Genomic DNA, 26,314 nt, shown 5'->3' with positions numbered 1-26,314 from the left:
GCAGAATGCTCGGAATGTTTACTTTTGGCGTATTGGTCTGTTTTAAGAAGAACTCGATTTGGGCTAAAACAGTAGAAATTTACATCGGATTCAAAATTCAACGGAGTCAAAAAAATTTGCTGCTTTGGTAAATTTACATCATTTTCATCGGAAATTTACATGTTTACGGAGCGTGTTTTGTTCAGCAAGTTTACGTTGGAAGACATGTAAAATTCAGATGAAGTTAATGTAAATTAGCATCATTAATGACGTGCACTTTTGGTACATCATAAATGATGTAAATTTACCGAATTATTTTTTTCTGTGTATGGTGCAAAGCCTCTGCAGAAACGTCAGCCATGTTTGTAGACTCAAAAATAATTGCTGCTGTCAAGGTGGCTGTTTCATTTTACGCTAAAATCACATTGAAACCTGCTAGAATTCAAGGAAAACGACAATTAGATCATCTCTTGAGGTAAGTTTTATCGATTTTTCATGAAATTGAAATTGTAACCCGAATATCTGTTGTTGTTTTTCTATTTTAGAGTGGAAGAGGCAATCTCGAAAGATCCCGGCTCGAAACCTGCTCCGATTGGAATTTCCGGGTTTTTGGACCTGTTTTCTTCTCCGGAGCCACTCTCCAGCACAAGCTTATGAAGCTGATACTGGTTCTGTGTTCCGAAAAGTTTTCTGAACTAGTGGAGGTTCCATTAAAGCCGCCGACCATATTCTACTGGAAATAACCCGGAAGAAGAGCGGAGTTGACCAGCAAACGCGCAGTGAACCGAACCAGAACCGTCAGCACAACCAACAAGCAAGAAATCTCCATTTTAGTGACCTAATTAGCGTAGACGGCCTCATGGAAGATGGCCAGGTTCTCGGACGAGGAGGAAAAAGTGATCAAGAGAACGAATTTCTCGGTTTTCCGAAGCAGGCCCGAAAAGAGAAAAAATGTGAGTGAAGAAAAGTGAAGGTGAAAAAAATCGATAAAAATCTTCAACGCGATGTTTTATTCCAATAAGAACCATTTGAAAATCCAACAAGAAATGCTTCCGACAAAATTGCGTTAGCTGTAATTTTACACTCACTGAACCATGGCGGTTGGGTCGTGTAATTTTAAAATCAGACGTAATGTTGCGTCTTTTTGACGCTTATGTGCATCAAAAAGACAGAAAATTACACAATTTTTCCGAAGTGTGTACTCTTCCTGGTAATGGTGTGTTGTCACTTTTTGCTGATGACACTGTCGTTATTTATGAGGGTAAAATAACCAGATATTTAGTTGGCCGTCTTCAGAAGGGTCTTGACGTTCTTTCCGAATACTTTGGCGACTGGAAAATTCGCATAAATGCAGCCAAAACTCAAACCATCATTTTTCCACTTTCCAAATCGGCCAGATTTGTCCTAAACGATGATGTTTTGATTAAAATGAATGATGTTTCGATACCCTGGTCAAAGGAAGTTGTCTATTTAGGTCTCATACTTGACTCGAAACTATTGTTTCGGCAGCATGTAGACAAAATATTGAACAAGTGCAGCATTCTCATCAGGTGTTTGTATCCTTTAATTAACAGAAAATCAAAGCTATCTTTGAAAAATAAGCTAGCAGTTTACAAACAAATAATTTACCCCGTTATTGAGTATGCAGTACCTGTTTGGGAGTGTTGCGCTAGATCTCATAAATTGAAGCTCCAGCGTGTCCAAAACAAGGTACTCAAAATGGTTTTGAATGTTCCTGGCTGGACAAGATCAAGTGAGGTTCATGAATTAGCAGAAGTAAAAATGTTGGATCAGAAGATTCAAGAAAAATGTATGAAATTCAGGGAAAAATGTGCTATTTCTGAATACCCCTTGATTCAAGGATTGGTTGATTTTATTGTAAGTTTAAGTTAGTTTTAGGTTTGGTAATGTTTTCTTAAAAAAAATTTCCTCAATGTACCTAGTGTTACAAAAATGATAAATCATATACTTTTAAAGTTATGAAAATGAACAGTGTTTAAATCACGAAAAGCAAACTAAAGCTGAAGAGCCACAGCTGACCACTTATTATGTAAACCAAATGTAATTATTATAAGAAAGATTCAATAAAGTATATTTAATTAAAAAAAAAAAACAAATCATCATTGGGCTAAATTACAAATTTTATTCCGATCTGACCACATGGACCCTATCAAAGAAGTGCCTATAGTTTGTAAGCATTAATTTTGTATTCTTTGATTTTGTTGAAACTTTGACGAAACATTCTGTATGCCTCTTCTGCTCTCTTGCTCTAAGCTTGCTGCGAATCCTATTTAGTTAGCATAAGAGAGCAAGGAGATTGATACATGAAGGAGAGGGATAAAACTCAATTTTAAATTTCAGGCCTAGTTTCCAATTTAATAAATTTAACATTATTAATGGTTTCCTACTGCGAAAATTTTGCGAAATATAAATTAATCCATGACATTTTTTAGCCCAACATGTTACATCAGTTTTGCTCTGAGATTCCAAAATAAAAACATTACATGGTACCTAAAAGTGTCTCATTTAATATAAAAATTCATGAATATTATAAAAATAATCTAAATAGTTTACAATTTATGGAACAAGTATTTAAAATGAAAACTACTTTTATAATTATTTTGCCCACTTTATTTCTAAGGAACAATTTATAATGAAGAGGGAAGAAGACACTTTGAATAAAATTAGCATGCATCAAAATAAAGTGTAAATTTTTAAGAAAATCATGAAGTAATAGAGGTCAAGCCTTCTTTTTATAAGATTTGAAGATATCAGAAGAATGAATGAACATTTAAAGACAAAATAATTATAATTTGAGAATGAATCATTCTGGGAAATGGAATTCTATGGAATGGTCCATTCTTGCGAATGAAACTCTGGAGAATGAAATTCTGGGTAATGTAATAGAACTCACTCCGTAGAATTATGTTGTTTGACTAAAAGAAATAATTCAAATGTTTACTATAATTATGAAATTCATAGCGATTTTCCCAATTTTATAAGATTTGCAGGTATAGAAAGCCTTTTATAAGATTTGATGAATAGAGTTTTTTAACGAGAATTAAAAGGTCAAAAAAATTTTTTTTGTTATGACTGGTAAAAAGGTTAATTTCTATGAATTTCATAATTTTCATAATAAATATACACTTTTTTGGTAAAACAACAACAAAAAATACCTAAAAATGTTCCATTCTGGAGAATGGCATTCTGACGAAGGGAATTCTGGAAAATGAATTGCCAACCTTTAAAATTTTGAGAGATTTCAAATCAAATCAAATCTAGAGGAGCACTAGTTCCGTATAGTCATCCCACATATTCGGAACACTTTTGTGATAATTTATTAATAGCATGCCACAAATGCAGCTTTTCTGTCGAGCCTGCTATTTTTAGACATTCATTTTCACTAGAAAAAGTAGAACTTTTGAGACAAAAACTTTATTTCAAGACTATTTTATCCAGAGCCGCAAAACACTGCCTCCAAATTGCCTGTTCCATAATTGTGGAATATTGTTGTGCCTCCCACAATGGTGGAACACCTGAATTTAACTGATATTTTCACAAAAAAAGTTATCAGACCATATATAAAATATCACTAAGCTTGAGTTTCATTGATTTCAGTGTGTGAAGTCATTATTTTGTTTAAAATATGTACTCTTAGATAGAACCAAAGTTTGTTTACATCCAAAAGATCAATGTTTTTCTTTAAAAAAATATATATAAAACGTAAAAAAAAATACAGCCGGTCTATCCATCAATCGAAAGATCCCAAGAAAAGATTCCACATGAAGATGAAAGCAGATCATTATGCTCAACTATCGGTTTTATATGATTTTTTGACCATCGGCCGATCTGTAAACCGTTCCGAACAGAGAGGGATGACTGTATGTGAAATTTCCATGTACAGTCCAGGCCTCCGAAAAATTTCACTTCGGATAATCGAATCTTCGGATAATTTAATCACGAAAATATTTTTGTTTAGTTGTCTTATTTTTTTATGGTCGGGCTTAAGTTTCACCCATGAACTACCCTAAAATTATTTAGAATTTTTAAATCCAAGATCGTGGCCAAAATGATGATGACAACATATTGAAAAAATATTTTTTGATTTTGAAGGCAATCAAATATTCAAAATTGACTAAATTGTGGTCGCAGAACTCGAATTTGAAGTTTAAAGTAAGAAACTAAAAAAATGAATTTTTTTTTTGGGTCATGAAACGATTATCCGAAGTCCTATACAAATCTTTGGATAATCGAAACTTCGGATAATCGAGGCTTAGGATCTGGGTGCTGAATAGCGGTTTGCAAAACGGCCTCAATTTTGAACTGTCAAAGTGGAACCAATTTACTGTTCGCCAAAAATAGAGAGTATTGTTATCGATCATGATGTTTTTTTAACGAGAATGCAAAATGTGTGGCTTTTGATGACCTCTCAAGAAAGTTGAAGGCGAGATTGGCATTAAAAAAAATGAATGGAAGTTATTTATGGAGTCGATGGGGTTGTATCCATCCAGAAGCAGACTTTATTGTTTGATTCCGTTTGAAAACCTGATTTAGTGAAAATCATCTCTGTTTGTTGGATCAGCTTTGCTAGAATTAGCAGCAGGATTCCTAAACCAGCCAGGGAATTTATCTGCGACATCATAGAATAACACTCTCGCCGCAGTTCTTCGTCATCCTTTAGAAAGAAAAAAATCTAACCGATCGAAACGCGACAATTTTCCAGCAAAAAAATGTCAAAAACTAGACAAATAAAACACTTACTGCTGATTATAAAACAGATAATTTTAAAAAGTCAGAAAAAAGTCATGCTTGTGCTTGAACAGCCTCTTACTTTGTAGATGTAAACAAAGTGGGACCATTCGAAAATCACGTTACGCATTCTCTCTATTCGTCACCCAGCTTAGGATGATCGAGTCTGGACTGTACAACATTGATTGACATGCTAAACGAAATCAACAAATTGTTGTTCGATAGACACTAGAGTGTCACCTGCTTCAGGTGCTTCTGGGACTATCCTGTAAACTTAGTAAGAGCTCAATCACTTGGATAAAATCCAGATTTGAACAAATTTTATAACGGAAATTTGCTTTGCTTTGTATTAGCTATCCGATATTTATCATTTCTTGAATAACGGATATTAATTATATTTCAAACAATTATATTTCAACAAATTGATCGCACTTAAATCCTTTTTTAAACATTTAGCTCTTAGCTTAAGATTTCGTTTTCATTCTTCATAGTTTATTCACTAGTGCTTATGGGTTACAACATGCAATAAAATTCAGTTTTTATTCTTTTATACATACCTTATTTTCAAAAATTATGTTATAAGCTTACAATGTTTCTATTTCTAAAATGGTTGCCGACTTAATGTTGATGGCATTCACTCTGTTCAATCTTCCAGTGTTAATTTTCTACTTTTATTGAGCGCACATTCACTGAATCACTTCCGTTTGTTTTTTTTTTTTTTCACTAAAAAAAACGCAAAACAATCACTGCACCTTGTGCGCCATGTACCAACTACTGTTTCCGTTTATAGATCTATCGTTCCTTTCCGTTCGAGTACTGTCTTCTCCGAGCACCACAACAACCACTTGCTGCATGCAGCTGAACAATCTATTAGCAATCGATAAGCAATCGCGATTCAGTAGCGCGACAAATGACTCCGTCGTGCGCCTACTTCGTTTTGGTTCAGGCGCCACAAGACTCACGATGCACCCGGCCTGCCCGGATGGCAGTGCCTACTCCGCATTCGACGACGGGATGCAAGAAAAAAGACAGATAGCTTGGTGCACTTTTATTTGTCCACGGTTCTTCCCGCGAAGTGAACCTTTGACATAATTTCCAGCGTCCACACGACGCAACTAGAAGTCCGCGACTTCTCGGCAAGTCCCGCGAATTATTTTTTTTTTTACTTCTCCGTTACGGTTAGTTCAGCGGTTCCAGCGGTTGTGAAGACAACGGGCAAGACCGTAGGCTTGTTGGACACACACTTTTTTGTTGGTTGGTTATGCTTGGCCAAACAACACCGAAACCACGGCACAAATCATTTATTGGTAAATTCCGGAGCGTCGGACCGAAAGACCTTGGCCGATGTAAAGTGGATATCCGTTTGGCAAGCGTACCCGACCGAACCGTTCACCATACCAGGAGCGGCAGATGATCCGCTCTTTTGGGGTTTGCGGAATGTCGGTTAGGACTTGCTTTTGCTGTTGTTGCTGTTGTTCTTGCTAGAAGACGCCGTCTCCGCCGACATCCCTGCAAAAAGATCATAACGACGGCGGCGCACTCACGTGGAATTTGCGCGCTGAATCCCGGCGCAGAGAGTGTGACAGAGAGGAAGCAACCTACACCACACCGCAGCAGTAGGCCGAGACACGTGGTGAAGAAGCACCGCGCAACATTGTACAGGAGGAGAGGGATGATAATAAAGGCGTGGCCTACTGCTTTTCTATCCTGCACACGTACACTGCGAGCTGTGATGTGTCCTTTTTCGCATACTTGTACAAGTTTGTGTTTGTTAGCCATCCTCAATGAATCCCGACGACGACGACAGCAATATCATAGTAAGCCTCGACGGCCTCATTTTGTAGAGCACAGTAGTGCAAGGATTACTTTGTTGGAAAATTTCACTATCTGTCCGTTTTGGGACACGTTCGCTTTCACCATGCTTTTTCCTAACTTATCTACTGCACTCAAACACACACTGGATCGTGTGCAACCCATTGATACAAACATAAATTATTCGTGAATCCTTTTTTGCGCTTCTGGTTGTTGTTGTTTTGGTGGTTTTTCAGTCTTTTCACTGAAATGGAGGAGCATATTTTTAGCAAGAAGGTACAACTGAGCGGCACAGTCTTTGTTTATGTGTCACTTGTGCGTTGAAGTCGATCCATCTGTCGTGCTTGACTGTTGTGTAGTCTCAGTGACACATTTGTTTTCTAGATAGAATTACACACGGAAAAACAGGTGGTTGAAAAGCAACTTTGATGGTCGTAGCCGACGGAGAAGCTTTTTTCAGTTCAGCACTTACGTAAAGTCGCCTTAACTTGTATAACCCTGTTTATGCACATCCTCAGTTTGATGTCCACGTTTCATACAAAAGAGATTTTTTGTATGGAAACTGTCCACTAGGGGGTGGGGGTGGTACCTTTACAAAGAAGTTCCCACGTGGTTTATGGATAGTCCCGTATGAGCAGTTCTCTACGAAATCGGTCTTTTTTTAGAATTTTAATTTTTGTATTTTTTAATCCGACTGAAACTTTTTTGGTGCCTTTGGTATGCCCAAAGAAGCCATTTTGCATCACTAGTTTGTCCATATAATATTCCATACAAATTTGGCAGCTGTCCGTACAAAAACGATGCATGAAAATTCAAAAATCTGTATCTTTTGAAGGATTTTTTTTATCAATTTGGTGTCTTCGGCAATGTTGTAGGTATGTATATAGACTACACTGAAAATAACATAATACACGGTAAAAAAAATGGCGATTTTTTATTTAATTTTTTGTCACTAAAACTTTTTTTTTCAATTCAATTCGGGTTTATTTGTGAATAATCAAGTTACAATGAGTTCATTTAGGTACATAACAGAGTTTTGGAGTTCCTTTCAGCTGTGTGTTACATTGTAGTTCAATCGAAGGCATTATTACTTATAACTATTAAATAGACAAGAGTAAGAAAAAATTTTCAAAAAACTTACAGAAAGTCACTAAAACTTGATTTGCAAAAAAACACTATTTTTATTTTTTTCATTTTTTGATATGTTTTAGAGGACATCAAATGCCAACTTTTCAGAAATTTCCAGGTTGTGCTAAAAAATTTTGACCGAGTTATGAATTTTTGAATCAATTCTGATTTTTTCCAAAAATCGAAATATTGGTCGCAAACATTTCCCAACTTCATTATTCGATTTAAAACCAAATTTGTAATCAAAAAGTACATCAGTGAAATTTTGATAAAGTGCACCGTTTTCAAGTTAAGGCCAGTTTTTGTTAACTTTTTTGAAAATAGTCGCACTTTTTCATTTTTTAACAACTAGTGCACATGTTTGCCGTGGGTCTCGTGGCGCATGGGTAGCGGCTTCGGCTGCCGATCCCGATGATGCTATGAGACGCGGGTTCGATTCCCGCCTTATCCACTGAGCTTCTATCGGATGGTGAAGTAAAACGTCGGTCCCGGTTTCTCCTGTCTCGTCAGAGGCGCTGGAGCAGAAATCCCACGTTAGAGGAAGGCCATGCCCCGGGGGGCGTAGTGCCAATAGTTTCGTTTTTGCACATGTTTGCCCACTTTTGAAAAAAAAAAATATTTTTGAAAAGCTGAGAAAACTCTCTATATTTTGCTTTTTTAAAACTTTGTTGTTACGACCCTTAGTTGCTGAGATATTGCCATGCAAGTGTTTAAAAACAGGAAAATTGATGTTTTCTAAGTCTCACCCAAACAACCCATCATTTTCTAACGTCGATATCTCAGCAACTTATGGTCCGATTTACAATGTTAAAGTATGAAACATTCCGTCCTAGTAGGGTGATAGACTTTATAAAACAAGTCGTACCTAACTGGGACAACACGCAGTAAACAGGAGCTGCCGCTCATCGTTCCATGATGTTGGGTTAACCTGATTTGCTATAAAAAAGGGTCACACCACAATATTCCTCTAATTGGTCGCAGTGGTATCAAGGCTCAAAAAAAAATGAAACATTCGTAAAATTTTCCGATCTTTTCAAAAAAAAATATTTTCAAAATTTTTGAATCAAGACTAACATTTCAAATGAGCCAAATATTCAATATTTCATTCTTTTAAAATGTTAGTCTTGGTTTAAAAATCTTGGAAGTATTTTTTTGGAAAAGATCGGAAAATTTCACGAATGTTTCATATTTTAACATTGTAAATCGGACCATTAGTTGCTGAGATATCGACGTTAGAAAATGGTGGGTTGTTTGGGTGAGACTTAGAAATACACTTGCATGGCAATATCTCAGCAACTAAGGGTCCTATCAACAAAGTTCAAAAAAGCAAAATATATAGAATTTTCTCAGCTATTCAAAATTTTTTTTTTTTGCAAAGGTGGGCAAACATGTGCAATAATAAAAAAAATGAAAAAGTGAGACTTTTTTCAAAAAAGTGATCTAAAAATGGCCTTAACTTCAAAACGTGAACTTTATCAAAATTTTACTGAAGTACTTTTTGATTGAAAATTTGAGTTTACATCGAAAAATTAAGTTGAAAAATTTTTGCAACTAATATTTCGATTTTTTTTAAATCAGTATTGATTCAAAAATTCATTACTCGGTCAAAGATTTTTTGCACAACCTGGAAATATTTGAAAAGTTGGCATTTGATGTCCTCTAGAAATTTTTTACCGTGTATCATTTTTTTCAGTGAAGTCCATATCCATACCTACAACTTTGCCGAAGACACCACATTGATCAAAAAATTCCTTCAAAAGATACAGATTTTTGAATTTTCATACATCATTTTTTTATGGACAGCTGCTAAATTTGTATGGAAAATTATATGGACAAACTAGTGATGCAAAATGGCTTCTTTGGGCATACCGAAGGCACCAAAAAAGTTTCAGTCGGATTAAAAAATACAAAAAAAATTGAATGACCGAAATCTGAGAGAACTGCTCGTATGCGAAAATTCGAAAAAATGTACAGGGAAAAGCAAAATTTTCAAAAATTTGTCGAAGACCGCAACACGATTAGAGTTATTAACAATTTAAAGTATCCATCTTCAACCATAATAAACGACCGTAAACCCTTAACCATTTTCGCTCAAAATTTTCACAGTTACTTATTTTCCCTAAGGATTCGAATCATGGGGTATCCCTGATGTCGATTTTTGTTATTGTCACTGTATTGTCCACGCGTTTATTTTTGTCTGAAAAACTGGCCTGGGGGGGGGAGGAGGGGGGAGGGCGAGGGGTTCTGAGATTTCAAAAAAAAAGTGTCCACGTCTAGTGGATGGTCCCTTAGTGCTCATAACTTTTGATAGGATATTTGACAAATACCTAATTTTCAGAAACATTTGATCATGTTTTTGGATACATTTCAATGTTAAAGTTTACAACAAAAAATATGTTATGAATGATAAAACTTTTGCATCTGAGGCGAATTGGGACAGCTGTTCTTGCACTATATTTTAATATTTTTCATAGATTTCGGTTAGAACTTGAACTAACTTGAAGCATTTAATGCATATTTTATGTACGGGAAAACTATTATTTAGTTTATGTGTGTTTTTCGATAATCATAATATTTTTAAAAACTCAATCTTTAAGTTTATAGGCATTTCAACGAATTATTTACGCTTAGAAAAAGGTAAAAACTACTAATGTTATAAGATAACAGTTCAAACATTTAAATCAAATAAATTTTCACATGAAACAGCTACTTATTATTTTCACGATGATGAAGATTGGTTCACAGCGAAAAAACGAGTAAGGTTTGCTTCAATTACCGATAACTGTACCAGTGGCATGTAAGAATTACAATGCTTAAAGGCTATTTTGATTTACGGCCCGATAATAAGCAGGTGTGAGTTTTGAATATGTGGTTGGATTTATGATACCTTTAAAAATATTTATGCGTTGCGTTCTTATCGCTAGCATAATCTTCATTTCTTCATTGCTTTCTATGGAAATAAAAACGAGCAACTCACGTTCGAGGGCTAGTACCATCCCTTCCTTCTAGCAGATAGCTATTTTTTTTTTGTTAAATTAAACACGAGGGATCCTTAACTCGCGAGTCCTCCTGAAAATCATAAATATATCGAATGTGTCGTCTTCCTGGCAAATTTCTGGGTGGGTCATATTCTACGCGTGAATTACTGCTGGGGGTGGTTTATGTGTGTAACGTGAAACCTTCAATCAGATCAAACGCCCACAACTCCCGAGACCGACGCCAAACCACAAAAACGGCACCAGTCACTGGCACCCCTTTCTGGTAATATTTATTGCCTCCTGTTAATAGGCACTTTAAATGTTTTGTTAAAATCTAAACCGATTATCAGCCCCCGATAAATACAACCCTCGACACGTGGGGGATCGTAAAATAGGGGCTTCTCCCGTTTTTCAGGGGAAGATATAGACAGTTCACCCCTCCTCGGCTCTGAGTCAGAGTAGGCCTCGTAAATTGAACTACCACCCAAAAGTGCGACATGGCATGCTACGGCTTGCAAAGGGCCTTTATCGAAGAGGGTGACTGAATAGCACCAACAAACAGACAGCTCTGCGGATGAATAAGTCGGTGTGTACTTTGATGAGGTACTTTGGTATTACGTGATAAGTGCATATAATTCTTGTAACAGCCACTTTGTATCACTTTCAATTTGCGCTGAAGCAACATGATTGACGAACAGAGATATCGCCTGGCGTCATATCAACAGAAAGTTGTGGGACATTGCTGACAGAGAACATGAATTTCTAGAAAAGAGTTTCAAAGTAAAACATTACTTTAATTTACCATAATGTTTTGCCGACAACGTTGCATATGTACAATTTTCTCAAATTACATCATCGTTTCTTCAAATAATATTGAGCCTCTTCGAAAAATGTAATTGAAAAATAAAATTCCGCAAATTTCATTTTTGTGCATTTCTTTTACCAATTTAATCACTGATCACTGATTCCCAAACTATTTTTGCCCACGCCCACCTTCCACATATTAATGGTGGGCCCATAGAGCTTTATGACGTTTTGCATACGCACACCAGCGCACCATTTGATTTTACTGGCCGGAAAAAAAGTTTCCGAAATCGTGAACAAGCGTTCATGAAAATGGGAACCATGAACACAGCGTTCAAACCCCATGGTACGTTTTTGGAAATCGTACCATGGGATTTGAACACTTTGTTCGTGGTTATTTTTTCATGAACGCTTGTTCACGATTTGGGAACTCTTTTTTTCTCCGTGTATGGCCATTCCTGAAACTTGTCCGGCCTCACTAGTGGGGTCCAGTACCCACTTTGGGAAACACTGATCTAGATTCCGTAAACCACTGCATTGTTGTATCTTGCCGGAAGTCACGTGCCTTCCACAAGTAAATCTTTCGCTTTTGAAACCCATCAGTAAACTTGTACAAAGATTTTTTCTGTCTTCCTCCCCGATGCTGACAACCGAATTCATTAAATGCGTACACACGATACCAGTGGCTTATTAATTGGCAAGGATGCTCATTGCCCATTCTCTGTCGCGGGCATCTTTCGACGTTCACTGCAATGTTGAGTTTGATGTTTCCTTGACAAAGCGAAAACGTCCTCCTTGTGCTTTGAGACGCATTTCATCCATGATTATCATGTTCAATTGAGCGAAGTGAAGTGTGGCCATTTGGGTGTAGTATCAAAATCGATTTTCCAGCACAGCAATGTTGCACTTCCTTTTGGGATCCTAAACAACTCCCCAAAGTTTGGGAACGATTGGTTTAGTCCTCACTTTGTGCATAACAATTCAATTTTTTATGGGAATGTGTATGGGAAAAACTTTTTGCCTTCCTCCCCTTACTGAGGAAAGGCTATACAATCACTCGAAAAATGAACTTATGAGCAAATGTCTGTGTGTGTGGTGGGATGTTGATCAAAAAATTGTCACTCAGTTATCTCGACAATGCCTGAACCGATTTTGTCCGTTTTGGCCTCATTCGATCCGTCTTTGAGTCCCATAAGTCGCTATTAAAAATTATGCAGTTTAGTTAAGTACTTCAATTGCCTCTCACCCAGTCGGCCTGCGTTCGATCCCAGACGGTCCCGGAGGCATTTTTCGAGACGAGATTTGTCTGATCACGCCTTCCGTCGGATGGGGAAGTAAATGTTGGCCCCGGACTAACCTAGAGGTTAGGTCGTTAGCTTAGTCCAGGTGTAGGAGTCGTCTCCCTGGGTCCTGCCTCGGTGGAGTCGCTGGTAGGCAATTCGACTAACAATCCAAAGTTCTTCAGTTCGAATCCCGGGGTGGATGGAAGCTAAGGTGTAAAAAGAGGTTTGCAATTGCCTCAACAATCAAGCCTTTGAACACCTAGTTTCGAGTAGGAATCTCGCAATCGAGAACGTCAAGGCAATGCTGTAGAGCGAATAATTTGATTTTTTTAAAGTACTTCAAAAGTTATGCTAGAAAACGATTATGACTAAAGTTCGGAAGATTGTAAAAAGGGTGGTTTTGGTAAGAAAACCCGTCATGTTATACATTTTAAGAAAGGTTTGAAAGACCTTTCCAACGCGTTCAAAACATTGAAAATCTGACAACCCTATCAAAAGTTATAAGCACTTAAGTGATATTTATGCACTTTGTGGAGGCCGGATCTCAGATATTTTGATGAAAACGTTGTCCGAATAAAATGACTACCCAATCTGATGGTATGAATAACGAGTCAAGTTGATAGAACACTGAAAGGGTCGCTCTTTTGTATCTATTTTGGATAGCATAACCCTTTAAATTTGAGGAAGGCAGCAACCACCTAAGGGTGGATTAAGTAACGTTTTAATTTATTTTCATAATTAGAAAAATCATGCTTGACGCTATACTAAACCCGGTTACATATTTGGATGCTCTGAAAGTTGCTCTACAACTTTCCCGAAGAGAGTATGATGCTAGCATGCCCCTAAAAGATACAGCATGTTCAAAACTGGTCTATAACGTGTTTTGTGCTCGAAAATCACGTTTTAGACCAGGGGAGTGAATTTTGATTTTATTTTTTTTAGCTAAAAAATACAAATTTTTCTTCCTAAAACGCCCTGCGATGCTCAAACACAAGCTTTTATGGACCATGTCTGTACAGGAGTTTGTTCAGGGGACATTAAACTATAACTAGAAGCCCAAGGCGACCAAATTTGAATGACTTTAGTATTTTTTTTTTTTTTTATTATAGACATTTTACCACTTTTGTGGCATTCATGTCTTTGAAAAATGGTTCAAATTTTGTTGTATAAACTGGTTTCTTTCAGGAAATTTATCATCGATTTCTCCTTTCTTTTCTCGTTTGCAAGAATGGTTGGAAGTGTTCCACTAATGCTGTTGTTTTTTCGGCTTTCCTCGAAACCTCTGCAGTCTTGCAGAATATGTTGGACTGTAAAGGAGACGCCACAATAGCGACAAACTGGTGGCGCAATTTTCTCGAGGAGATACGAGTGAGTCAAGCGGGTGTGACCTATCCGTAGTCTCGTCAGAAGACGCTGGTCCGATGCACAGCTTCTGTCCACGTTTCTACAAACGGTTCGTTTTATCTGTCTAAGTTGTTGTTGTGTTTGGTTCCACTGATTTTGCCATGCTTTCCAAATCTCGTTTTTCACAGTCCGTACAGCATCTTGAGCAGGAATTTTGAACGAGTGAGGTGGTGGCTTTGATCTAGCTTGGTTGGCAATATTGTCTGCTCCTTCGTTTCCGGGTATGCCTGCATGCCCTGGAATCCAGCAGAACGTGATGTTACACCCGGCTGCTACTTTTTCAGCTGCTTGGATCCATGGGTGTGATGAGTGTCCACTTCTGATTGCATTGATGCAACTGGCGGAGTCCGTGAGGATGATTGTGTTCGCTTTGCAGCAGGCGATAAACGCTGCTTTCCATAGCCCGTAAGCCTCTGCAGAGAACACGCTACAAGTTCCAGGAAGAGTGTAAAGGTATTGGCTGTTCTCGGTGACGACGCCCACTCCAGTTTCGTCACCGTTTTGGAACCGTCTGAGTAGATTGCGTGGTGTTCGTTATAGTGACTAGACATGTGGGACAGAAAGTTAGGTACAACTACACTGCTTGGAGCGCCAGACCGTAGTTGAACCTCGAACGTATCGTCAATTTGGATTTTGTTATCGTACCACTTTCTTCCGCTTAGTCGCAGTACGTTCTCAATCTCTGGAAATGGGAATCCTGATAGTTCTTGAAACAACGTAATAGCACGCTTTATTTGTGGTGCTTCTGCCAGGGAGGATTTTCCCACATAGCCGGATTGCGAGCTGGGATAACCGTTGAGTCATCAAGAACCTGAACGGCAAACATCCTGCCTCAGCAACGATGGAGAGAATTGGGCTCGTCCTAAATGCGCCCGAGGCTTGGCGGATGACTTCGTTGTACGTGGGGGCTAGTAGTCTTTCCATTGCTTCACTGTTGATGCTGGTGATTCCTATTCCGTAAAATAATTTTGATGTAATGAGAGCTGATCCGGCTTTCAAAAGAGTTGTTCGGTTGCTGCGTTTCAGTCGGCCCCCAAGAATGCGTAAGATGTTCACACGATTGCTGCAACTCTTCCTAATACTTGCAAAGTGCTGAAGGAAGTTAAGTTTTGCGTCTAGCAGCACTCCAAGGATCTTCATTTTCTCACCCGTGGAATGGGAACATTATGAACTCTTATTGCACGTCCGCGCTTTCGATGACGAAGTTTGCAGATATGCATTAATTTGGATTTTGCAGGTGCAACTACAAAACCAACACTGTCTGTCCAATCGATAAAAGCATTGACCGCTTCCCTCATTCTGCGACGTACCAAAATCGAGTTCGGGCCCTTGGAGATCAGAAGGACATCATCAGCATATAAAAGTATATGGACGTCAGATGAGATCCTCGCGAAGATTGGCTACATGGCAATTAAGAAGAGCGTAACTGACAGAATTGAGCCTTGGGGAACACCGTTTTCTGCTATCCTAGCGCTCGAGAGTACCCCATTTGCCGCAACCCGAAAAGTTCTGTTTTTAAGAAAGCTTGCAAGTATAGTTCGAAGACGTCCAGTAATTTTCCAGTCGGTCAAATTCTGCATGATTGCGTTGCGCCAAGTTGTGTCGTACGCCTTGGATATGTCGAGCGAAACTAGTTCAACGTGTTGATCCGCTCCTGCTTGTAGTAATGTTTCTAGCTGCGCGAAGTGAGTGTCGACTCCTCTTCCGGCGCGGAATGCATGCTGACGATTGTCGAGCTTCCTGTTTCCTCTAGTTCCGTAATCAGTCGTCGATTAATGATTCTTTCGAATAGTTTTCCTAAGCAGCTCAGCAAGGTTATTGGTCGATATCCCTCTGGTTGGCTTCGGTCCGCTTCCGGTTTTGGGATGGGAATTACTACACCCTCCTTCCATTGATCTGGGAACTCTCCAGATGACCATACGTTATTATATAATTCTAGTAAAGCTGCTTTGCATGGGAGTGGTAAGTGTTGGAGAAGTTGGTAACTGATGTTATCGTTGCCCGTGGATGCGCCACCGCGCTTTGACAGTGCCCACGTGAGCTCGTCCATCGTAATATCCGCATTGTAACGCTTGAACAAATCAGGTCGTCTAGAAAGGCTCCAATCTCGTTTGTTCCCAAGGTTTTTCTTACGAAATTTTTCCGTGTAGTTTGCATCGGATGATCTTCGCTCGTATTCGTCAGCAAGTGCGTTTGCCACGATTGATCCTTCATTGGTGATTCCATCTGGGAGCTTGAGGGTGATGACGTTACTGCACCGTTTACCACGAAGCCTGTTGATGCGGTTCCACATTTCGCTTGACGAACTCGTTGGGTTAATGCTTTGTACGAAATCCTCCCAGCTTTTTGTTTGGCTTCTTTGATTACTTTGCGACAGAGAGATCGCGCTTCGTGAAAGAGTTCAAGTGCTTCGATCTTCCTGGGGTCTTCGTCGTTTATTCGTCTAAGGGCTCGAAGTCGCTTTCGTCGCAGTTTGACGGCTTGTTCAACTTCCTGACTCCACCATACCACTGATTTTTGTCCTGATTTCCCGCTTGTTTTTGGTACACTTTGATCAGCAGCCTCAACAATCCTGGCGGAGAATTCTTCCACTGACAGATTCTGGCCAGGTCGGATGGTTGAAATGGTGAGGTCCTCAAACATACGCCAGTTTGCTCTGTCGTAGAGCCATCTTCTTCGGTGCCTTGGTTCGTCAGCTGTATCAGTAGTGTCAATTCGTATCGGGAAGTGGTCGCTACCAGCACAGTCAAGAACAACATTCCAGGTGAACTGGTCTGCTATCGATGTCGAGCATGCTGAAACGTCGAGGGCTTGTGTCCTGCCAGTGGACGGGTCACAGCGAGTGTGAGAACCAGTATTCAGAACGAGCATGTTTTGCTCCACGAATAGCGACAGGATTTCGTGTCCTCGTTTTTGCGCTATAGTTTTTCGGTTGATAGTCGACTACCCCATTCAGTGTGATGTGCATTCAGGTCACCAAGAAGCAGTACAGGTTTTGGAAGTTCGTTCAGCAAGCTGGTCAGGTTATTTGTGGCCTCACTGTCAGTCGGGGGCAGGTAGACTGAAACAACTGTTATTTTGGTAGAGAGGTGAATTCGTACTGCAACTGCCTGTATGGTCGTCGTGGTCTGGATTCGTTCAAATGGTACTCCACATCGGATGGCCATACCAACTCCCTGCCTTCCGTGAGCAGAGCACGGCCCGAGTAGAAGAGTATAGCTAGCTCCAAGGAAATTCTGTGGTGTTTTCCCCTCTTGTGCGTTTGTTTCTTGTAGACAAATAACTGCTGGTTGGTGTTCAGCAATCAGAAGCTCGAGTTCTCCACGATGTGCTCGAAGGCCGCTCATATTCCATTGCAGAGCGAAGGATTTCCTCTTTTCCATGTCGTTGTTAAGTGAACCTGTGGAGCAATGATTTACAGCCGGAGATGGTGCATTCTTAGAAATGATAGGGATACTTGCCTGAGGGTAGGCATGTTCCCAGTGCCAGCTGCCGCCCCAAGCTCGTCGATCGTATAGATCGGTACGTTTGAGGTCAGGGCTGGCACAAGGATTTGCCTGTTGCTTGATGCACTTGTGGTTGATGTTGTTGGTGTTATGTTGTGGGCTGATTCTTTTCTCCTACAGTTCAAGCACGGTTCAACTGGATCTTTCGACGAGCCAGGCCGTTGTAAGCAGTCAAGGTAGATAAGACACTGTTCAGCTTGCAATACTGGTTCTGGTTCCATCCTCATGGCAGGACGACGGGTAAGCTGACAGAGCACAGGTTGCAGCATGACGTCCTCGCTCCCGCTTCCCGTAGCGTCCTCCCCCTCTACTGGGGGCGGGTAGACTACTTTCTCTTCATCTGATCCCAACCATGTGTGTTTGAGTTTTCGATTGTTTTTTAAGTGTTTGAGTGTGGTTCTTTTTCCTTTAGTGTTCGCATTTTGTTCCATAGGATCCGGAGCCACTCCGGATCCACCTGTTTCCTTAGTTTGGGTTTTACTAGACATTATCTTCCTCATCGTCTGCGTCCGCTGTTTCGTCCAGCACTTCGTCGCCGGAGATTATTTCCAAGATTTCATAAATGTTGTTGACGTCGATTTCCATAGTCTCTGGCTTGTTGGCTTCTTCTACCCCGAGCTTTTTGCCAGGGGGGTTGTGAGCTACCTTCTGCTTCATTCGATAGTGATGGCTTGAGTGGTCGTTTCTTCTTGTTTTGGGTTTGTTGGTGTTGCTTTTCATGTTGCTGTTTAGCTTCCTTGGTCGTCTGCTGGTTTTTGAAAGTGGAATTAGATTGATCTTCTGGTTGCTGGGGGTTTGGTTTGTTCTTGTCTTTGGGCTTGTTACGACAGAGTTCTTGTAATTTGCGCTTCATTAGATCGTTTTGTGTTTTTAGTTTTGTGTATGCTTCCAAGATTGTTTTCATTTGGGCAACCTCGACTCGAAGTTTTTTGATTTCGTTGTCCTTTTCTGATTCATCTCGGGCCTTTGCTAATCTAGCTTGAACTTGACTGGCGTAGCTACCTGCTCCACTTCTCTTTTCAATCTCGAGTTTAGCATCGTTGTAGGTCATTCCACAATCAACCTTCAGCTTGATTATTTCTGTTTCGTGTAGATAAACGGGGCATGTTTTGCTTGACGGTGGGTGGTTTTGCTTACAGTTCTTGCAGAAAGCGGGACTCGAACAAGCGCCTCCTTCGGTCGAAGTGTGGTTCTTGGAGCAGTTACGGCACGCTGCTTCGGCGTCGCACTTGGCCTTTGCGTGACCAAAGCTGAAGCAATTGTAGCAGATTAGAGGAAGTGGGTAGTATTTTTCTGTTTCTACACGAATCAGCCCAAAGAACACATGTTTCGGAGCGACTGTACCGTTGAATGTTAAAATCAGGCTTCTGGTGTTTTGTTTTCGTCCATTCACGAATTTGGTGATCCTTCTTACTGCGATTACTCCTTGTGGATGCAGCTCAGCTAGTAGCTGATCCTCGTCCAGTTCGACTGCATCGCTACACCTAGCCCAACATTTGACGACGTTCAGAGATGGGTGTGGGGCGATTTTTATTTTCGTTCCATCGATGAGTTCTTGTACGTCTTGAAGTCGTACGAATTGATCGTGGTTACGAACTTTGATGACATACTTGCTTCCTTTAGCTTCCGTATATGCCTCGGCAATTTTTCCGACAGCACGTTCGATAGTTTTCCGATCGTAAAGGGGTTTTTCGGCAGGGTGTTGCATCATCAGCCGTGCATAGCTGAAGAACTTCAATTTGACCATGTTCATTGAGAGGATCCATCCAAGTCTGGATTCGTCTGCTGTTTGGTCCTCCTCCCGTATCTGCAAAAGGCGGTGTCACCGCCGGGTGCTTGCTTGCCGTGGCCATTATGGCCGGCAAACGATCAACGATTTGGAGTTTTCAGTAGCAGGTGATTTAGTGACCCGTATATTTCGATTGAGTACAGCCTGGTTTTGCGTTACCGTCGAGACGGGTAACGACTACGCTTTTCCCTTGATAACTATTTCGACCAAGCGTTAGAAGGTCCAGTCAAAATAGGAACGTTTTTCCCTGGTTACTAGTAGCTGTCCAATACGTCCAAAGGTCCAGACAGTACCAAATGCAGAATGTTAGAAATAGACACAGTTTGTGCTGCTCGTGCTGGGTAACTTATATTCCTCCAACACCTACAAACTGGTAGTTCTTCTGATTGAGAAGAGGAACTGTTTTGGTTGAAGGTTTTCTCTGTTGACAAGATTAGCGTGAGTGACCAGAGAGTTCACCCGCTCTCAGGCTCGAAGCTTCTCCTCTTCTGCAAGCTTGCAAGCAAACTGACGCTGGATCTCCACTTATCGTTTGCTTCACTCTCTGTATAGCTCGATGCTAATAACTTCTCACTTGTCAGAACAGTTCACTTCTAATAAATAGTTTTTCAACTATTCGGAATATAGTCTGTTAAATACACTTCCGCGCGATATTCGATAATAAAACAACGACCGACGCACTTATCTACCGGCGCGACTTCTTCAAAGTTCAGTTAAGCCCGAAAGTTAATGAAAAGATCGAATAATACCAGCAGTAATGACAACGTGTGTCTAAACTCACTAGTGAGCAAAAGCTCGATGATGGACTTTAGTATGATTGTCACGCGCATTTCTGAAAAGTTGAAAACCATTTTTGGGAATTTTTTGTTGTATGAAAACATTGTTCCTGACATCCTAATCTACCATTTTAGGGGTGAGCACCAAAGATTTGACAACTGTTCATTTTTTTTGGGACGGCCTAATTTATATGGATAAAATATCAACTATAATTTTAATGAACATATTTAATATTGTAACTAAGTTCAAATTTATGATTCAGTTTACTTGAAAAAATCAATTATTTGATAATCTACCCATTAAGATTATAAGGTATGGCTCTTGTCAAAAATAAGTTTATGAAATTGGAACGAGCAGGCTTTTTAGCGGTAGTAACTAAAAAGGTAAACACTGGATCAGCAACCAAAACTTGTCCAGTCAAACATGCCCTGCTGCCCTTCGGTAGTTAAAAATTTATAATGTTTATAACACAACGGATAGTTTCATTCGTTAAATAAATTGCTTTGTTTGTTTTTATCATTCATTTTTACAAATTTATGTGTTTACTTTTTAATGTGTCATTACATAAAATTACATAAACTCAAATCGTTATGCTTCAGGCAAATCAGACTCAAACGTTCAAACTAGTCACTATTCACACTAAAACATGCTACTGAACAACAACCGCAGGGACGGGCGCAACACACAGCACAAATTTGCGCGCACTCGCACTTGTACACAAACCCCACCCGCAGCACGTGTTTCAAGTGCAGTTTCGTAGTGTGGAACATAAACGTAAATAAAGCGAAAGTGCACGGAAAGACGAGGTGGGGTGGTTCCGATCAACTTTTTATGCTTTTTAAAATCAAAATTTCTAATGAATTAGTTCAAGCATTACAACTAAATATAATTCGAAATTTGTTTCAACCTATCTTTCCGTGCATGCTCCACTGAAACTCGGCTTAAGTGGATTCGTTCGTCGGCATTGCCTCCAGTTGTGTATCCACTTCCAAAAGAAATCGTTGTTCGTCGATCGCGCTAGATCATTCATAACCGCAGTGAAATCATCGCAGACATCGTATCGGTTAGAAGATCGCTGTCTTGATGACCTTGAACGGACCAACATCAACAGCGGCATGCTCGAGTTTATTTTTACCGTGGCGAGGCTGGTTTTCAGCGTGTCCACTTACTTCATCAAGGGGAATTTTCTGAAGCTTTGGCCGCCAAAGGATCGTCCCGTGGTGACGGTTCACCAGGGCAAACTTCGTGGCATCAGTGACACCCTCCCGAATGGTCGTCGATATCACTACTTCAAGGGTGTTCCGTACGCTCAACATCCGGTGGGCCCACTGCGGTTCCGACCACCGGTTCCACTCGAGCGGTTCGACACTCCGACCGTCGAGTGCATCATGGAAAGAAGTGACTGCATTCAGCAAGATTTGTTCACCCATCGAGTCGTTGGCTCGGAGAAGGGCCTGTATATGAACATTTACACGCCGGAGTTCAATGGGGAAAAGTTCCCCGTTATGGTTTACATCCACGGTGGTGGTTTCCTCGCCGGTACTGGAAGCAGTGTCTTCTACAACCCGATCCATCTGGTCCAGGAGGGAGTGATCGTGGTCGTCATGAACTATCGACTGGGACCGCTGGGTTTTCTGAGCTTCCCATCAGCTGGAATCGCCGGTAATGCAGGCCTTAAAGATCAAGTAACATATCGTACGATGAAATACTTTTCAATTCCTAATACATGTTAAAATTTCAGCTTCTGGTGTTCAAATGGGTTAATGAAAACATTTCCCAATTTGGCGGAGATCCCGGGAATGTTACACTGTTTGGCGAGAGTGCCGGCAGCATTTCGGCATACTTGCATTATCTTTCGCCAAACTCCAGGTGCGTAAACAGCAGTGTATTTTTAGAATAAGAATCGCAGTCGAGGGGCTTTGGTGCTTCCGTTTTTGAGAGAAACTGGATATTTTATGAATCCGCATTTTTGTTAACGAAAATGAGATATCAGTCTGGTTATTTGCATTGCCAATATTTTTTCTATTTTTAATCATCTTCTAAATTTGTAATAAAAATTGCACTGTATCATAAATAATCACCATCTTATTTAAGAGGATAAGGGAATTTCTCCACGGTACAAGTAAGGGTAACTATTCCCATTTCTCGGAGAGAATGCCCTGTGCGTGTTAGGTTTGTTTTCTTTGATATGACTCGATGAAGGTTGTTCTGTAAAAGCACTCTAGATTGAATACTGATTGGATGAAACTTTTTGTTATTGAACACGACGCAATATGCAAAAAATCATTCGAATCTTTCTTGAGCCCATTCAGTCAAAAGCGCTATTTAAGATTCAATTAGCACATCGTTGAGGAATCGTTCATAAATAGCATTCAATCGCCAAAGAAGGTGTGAATTGACACTGTTTCATAGAACAAACAGAGAAGTAAAGTCTTGATATACCAGTTTAAAAGAAAAATCAGTATTATCCATCTTTTCCTATGTAACGCCTTTCAATTATAAATAACATGATGATTATTTTTGCAATTTGAGTGATTATTTAAATACGACAAAATTCACACTAAGGCAACCGAAAACAATAGTTGATAAATCAATAAGGTTTTGATCGAAACATTCTGAGAACTTTACTGAATTAAGTTAAAATAATTAAATTGTGTATAGGGTATGGAAATTTACAAAACTTGTTTTTATAATGAGAAAAATCGCTCTAATTATAATTAATTAATATATTGAAGAAGTCGTCCATCGGTACTTTATCATAAAAATCAGAGTATCACCAGAGTAGCTGTTTGTAACTGATACCTATTATTTGAATATTTACATTTTTTTTGTTTTGAATTGGCGACATTTTTTTTCCACTAAAATTTACCTAATTTCTCAGAAAAAAGAAGATTAATCATTATATTTTCTTTTGCAAATTTATTGATCATATTGCTTGCAACAATGCTTTGTCGTAAGTTTTTGCATTCAGTCATGAAAGTGTTGGTACTAGAGCAATTTAAAAAGAACTTGATGAAATATTTAATACAATTTTACAGCTTCTAATGACGCTGGGGATCAAGTTATTGGTCGATTCGTGGTGTCCAGTGTCGGTGATATTTTTATGCACTACAATTTTTTATCTTAAAGAAAATTTACATCTATGTTTAAGTTACACCTAGATTTGAACGTATTTTTTAGGGCTAGGTGAAAAACAAGGTTTCATTTCATTTCATTTATTGGATTGTTTTGGCAAAAACATCAGTGCAATAATTAATATAAGCTGAGATATAGGGTACCTTTCAACAGCTGACAAGTTCAAACGGTGTTAGAGTTTACTGGTACGCAGGACAACAAATTGAGCAGGGGAAGGAAAAAAGTTAATAAAAATAACCTTCGAAATATCTGAATAATAAGATTTTTTTGTCCTCTAACGCCCAAAGCTTTTTACCTGTTTTAAAAAATAGTAAATATTTTTTGGTCCGATATCTCTGAAAGAGCTGTTCTGTGACCCACAAACATTAAATACACACAAACATTTAAAATTTGGAGTGGTGCAACAGTGCTCCACCAGGAAGATAAGGGACTTTTTTCTGCACCGGCAAAAACTCTGCATTATTTTCTTACAATTTATTCTATGCTCAACCTTAATATAAAACTAGTTAAACTTCTTTCAATAACTCTAATATATTTCCATACAGAATGCTATAACAAGTTTATTGACCGCATTACAATTTATCATCTCATTTTTCATTTGTTCTGACTATTTAGAACTTATTTATAACAAAACTATAGATTTTAGCGCAATCTCACAATCTCGGTGCTCTGGTTCTACTATGGGCGTTAAAGAGTTAACTTTAATATCAGATCAGAGATAAAATCAGTTTTCACCGATAGATTAATTTGGGAATCGGTCTTCTGGCTAAGAACAGTTCTCCAAACAACCTCCAGATGAAATTTCCAAGATTTAAGCAAGTTGCATAATAATCCTCTTCTTTCCCACCTTAAATTTTTACTATGACCGAGCATTTCAATAAAATTTCTAAACAATATATTAAATTTATCTCATTTCAGAAAATATTTCCATCGGGTGATCTGCCAGAGTGGAATCCCGTGCACAGAAACTTTTTTCCAATCCTCGGGCAATGAAAAAGCACGAAAACTTGCCAAACTACTCGGCTATGAAGGCGATTGTGACAAAGAAGCGCTTGGTAAGTATTTTGAAAACCACTAATGGAACTTGGATATAAAATATCACCCTTTCAGAAATTCTCCTGAAAGCTTCCCCCGCCAAATTGATAAAGAACCAAAGCAAAGTGTTGATTTCCGAAGAAAAGCAACGTGGCGTCAAATTTGCATTCATGCCTGTGATCGAAGATATCGTTTCTGAAGATAGCATCATCACTCAGACTCCAGAGGAGATTATCAAATCATCGATTGATTTGAGCATGCCAATTATTGACGGGTGCAACAGTGGCGAAGGAATCTTGTCATTGTACTTAATGAGCAAAAGATTAGGTATCGTAAACAAAGAACCCCAACGGTTGGTCCCACAATTGTTTGGCGATTTGGAGGAAATAGATCGCACCTCGCTGGGACAGCAGCTCAAACAGTTTTATTTTGGTGATAAACCTGTGGGAAAAGGTACTGAAAATCAAATCAATGAGGCACTCGGAGACACTTACTTCTTAGTGAACTCCTTGATCAACGCTGAGTGGATGGCTAAATATCAGCCCAAAGTGCCTCATTACCACTATAGGTTCACTTACCATGGTCGGTTCAGTATTACAAAAAGATTATTCAACCAGAATCACGTGCATGGAGCCTGCCACGGTGATGATGTGTTTTACATGTTCAGGTAAGCAACTAAAGTTAATTTAATCCCCAAGATCAGTCACAACCAAATTTCTTTTTCAGTCCCACATACCTTCCGAATCTTCCCGAAGACAGTGAAGAGTGTCAGGTGAGACAAACGTTTGTAAAGCTGTGGACAAACTTTGCCAAGTGTGGTGAACCAACACCCAACGAAGGTTCCGGAGTGCCGTTCCGATGGGCTCCGGTGGCCAAAATCAGTGCAGATTCAACCGAGTTCGATCTGGACTGTTTGGAAATCGACGCCAACACTCGCATGATTCGAAATCCTTACCCGGAGCGAATTACACTGTGGAGAGATTTGTTGCGACGATATAGGAAGGGGTTTTTGAAACATGATTTTGTTAGGAGTCGTTGAAAAGTGGTAATATAAATAAACTTATGCCAGTTAATGTTTTTAATATAAATAAAGAAGGAAACGAGGTATTGTAAAAGCTTTTTTTTTACGTAAATAAGTTAATGTTGTCTGAATTTAACTGAAAACCATTTCTTAATCCACCGTAGGGTGGTTGATGCCTTCCTAGAATAAACATTTTCAAAAAGTTTTTTTTTTTATCATAACTTTTGAAGTACATTACTAAACTTCATTATTATTAATAGGGTCTTATGGGACGAATCGAATGAGACCAAAACGGTACAAATTGGTACAGCCAGTGCTAAGATAATTGAGTGAGAATATTTCGGTGCATTTGTTCGGTTTTTGATTCTGAATCGATAGGTATACTTGAAGGTGGGTCTAAGCTCTAAGCTCGTATTAAGATGTTTATTTTCAAGTGATTTTTTTCAGTAATGCGAGGAAGGCAAAAAAGGTTTACAAAATGTTGGGTATGTGACCAAATCAACTCAATAAATAATCATGTCTCATACTTTTCAACATCGGAATTGTCACAAGATTTTAATCAAGAACGAATTGATGATGAAAATAACTCCCAATACAGTACTTGTTCGGTAACTGAACGTTGATTAATGGCGTCATCCATAAAGTATGTCACGCAAAAATCGGCCAAAATTAACCCCCCTCCCCCCTATGTCACACTTTATCACACAAGGTTGATCCCCCCCCTCAAAAACTACGTTACATTTTGCCAGACCCCCCTTGTGTTCGATGGGATTTTTTATATTTTTAAACTCTCATTATTTTGGTATTTTTAGCATTTTTAAAGCAAAATAAGTTAAATTTTTCTAATTATTCATTTTTTAGAACAAGTATTGCGATATAAAAAACAGTTTTTAATCTTTTAAAAATTGGAAGAC

General features: G+C 39.2%; 2 protein-coding genes across 2 annotated transcripts in view; one reads left to right on the top strand and one right to left on the bottom strand.

Annotated features, from left to right (window-relative positions):
* LOC6030793 (DNA-binding protein D-ETS-3) overlaps positions 1 to 6,207 on the bottom strand; it is a 129,263-nt gene extending 123,056 nt beyond the window's left edge. The window contains exon 1 of the mRNA XM_038260822.1: positions 5,286 to 6,207. The gene's annotated coding sequence lies outside the window, so the exon portion shown is untranslated. The remainder of the gene's footprint in view (positions 1 to 5,285) is intronic.
* A 14,960-nt stretch (positions 6,208 to 21,167) lies between these two features.
* Positions 21,168 to 25,914, top strand: LOC6030784 (esterase B1). Its single transcript, XM_001841663.2, has 5 exons — positions 21,168 to 21,894; positions 21,951 to 22,078; positions 24,263 to 24,399; positions 24,455 to 25,046; positions 25,106 to 25,914. The coding sequence occupies exons 1-5, from the start codon at positions 21,325 to 21,327 to the stop codon at positions 25,416 to 25,418; spliced, it is 1,740 nt and encodes a 579-aa protein (XP_001841715.2). The 5' UTR covers positions 21,168 to 21,324; the 3' UTR covers positions 25,419 to 25,914.
* The last annotated feature ends 400 nt before the right edge of the window (positions 25,915 to 26,314 follow it).

The sequence above is a fragment of the Culex quinquefasciatus genome, chromosome 3, assembly GCF_015732765.1.
Source record: "Culex quinquefasciatus strain JHB chromosome 3, VPISU_Cqui_1.0_pri_paternal, whole genome shotgun sequence".
Classification (NCBI taxonomy): Eukaryota; Metazoa; Arthropoda; class Insecta; order Diptera; family Culicidae; genus Culex; species Culex quinquefasciatus.
Note: the sequence above shows the minus strand (reverse complement) of the source record. Positions and strands in the feature narration are given on the sequence as shown.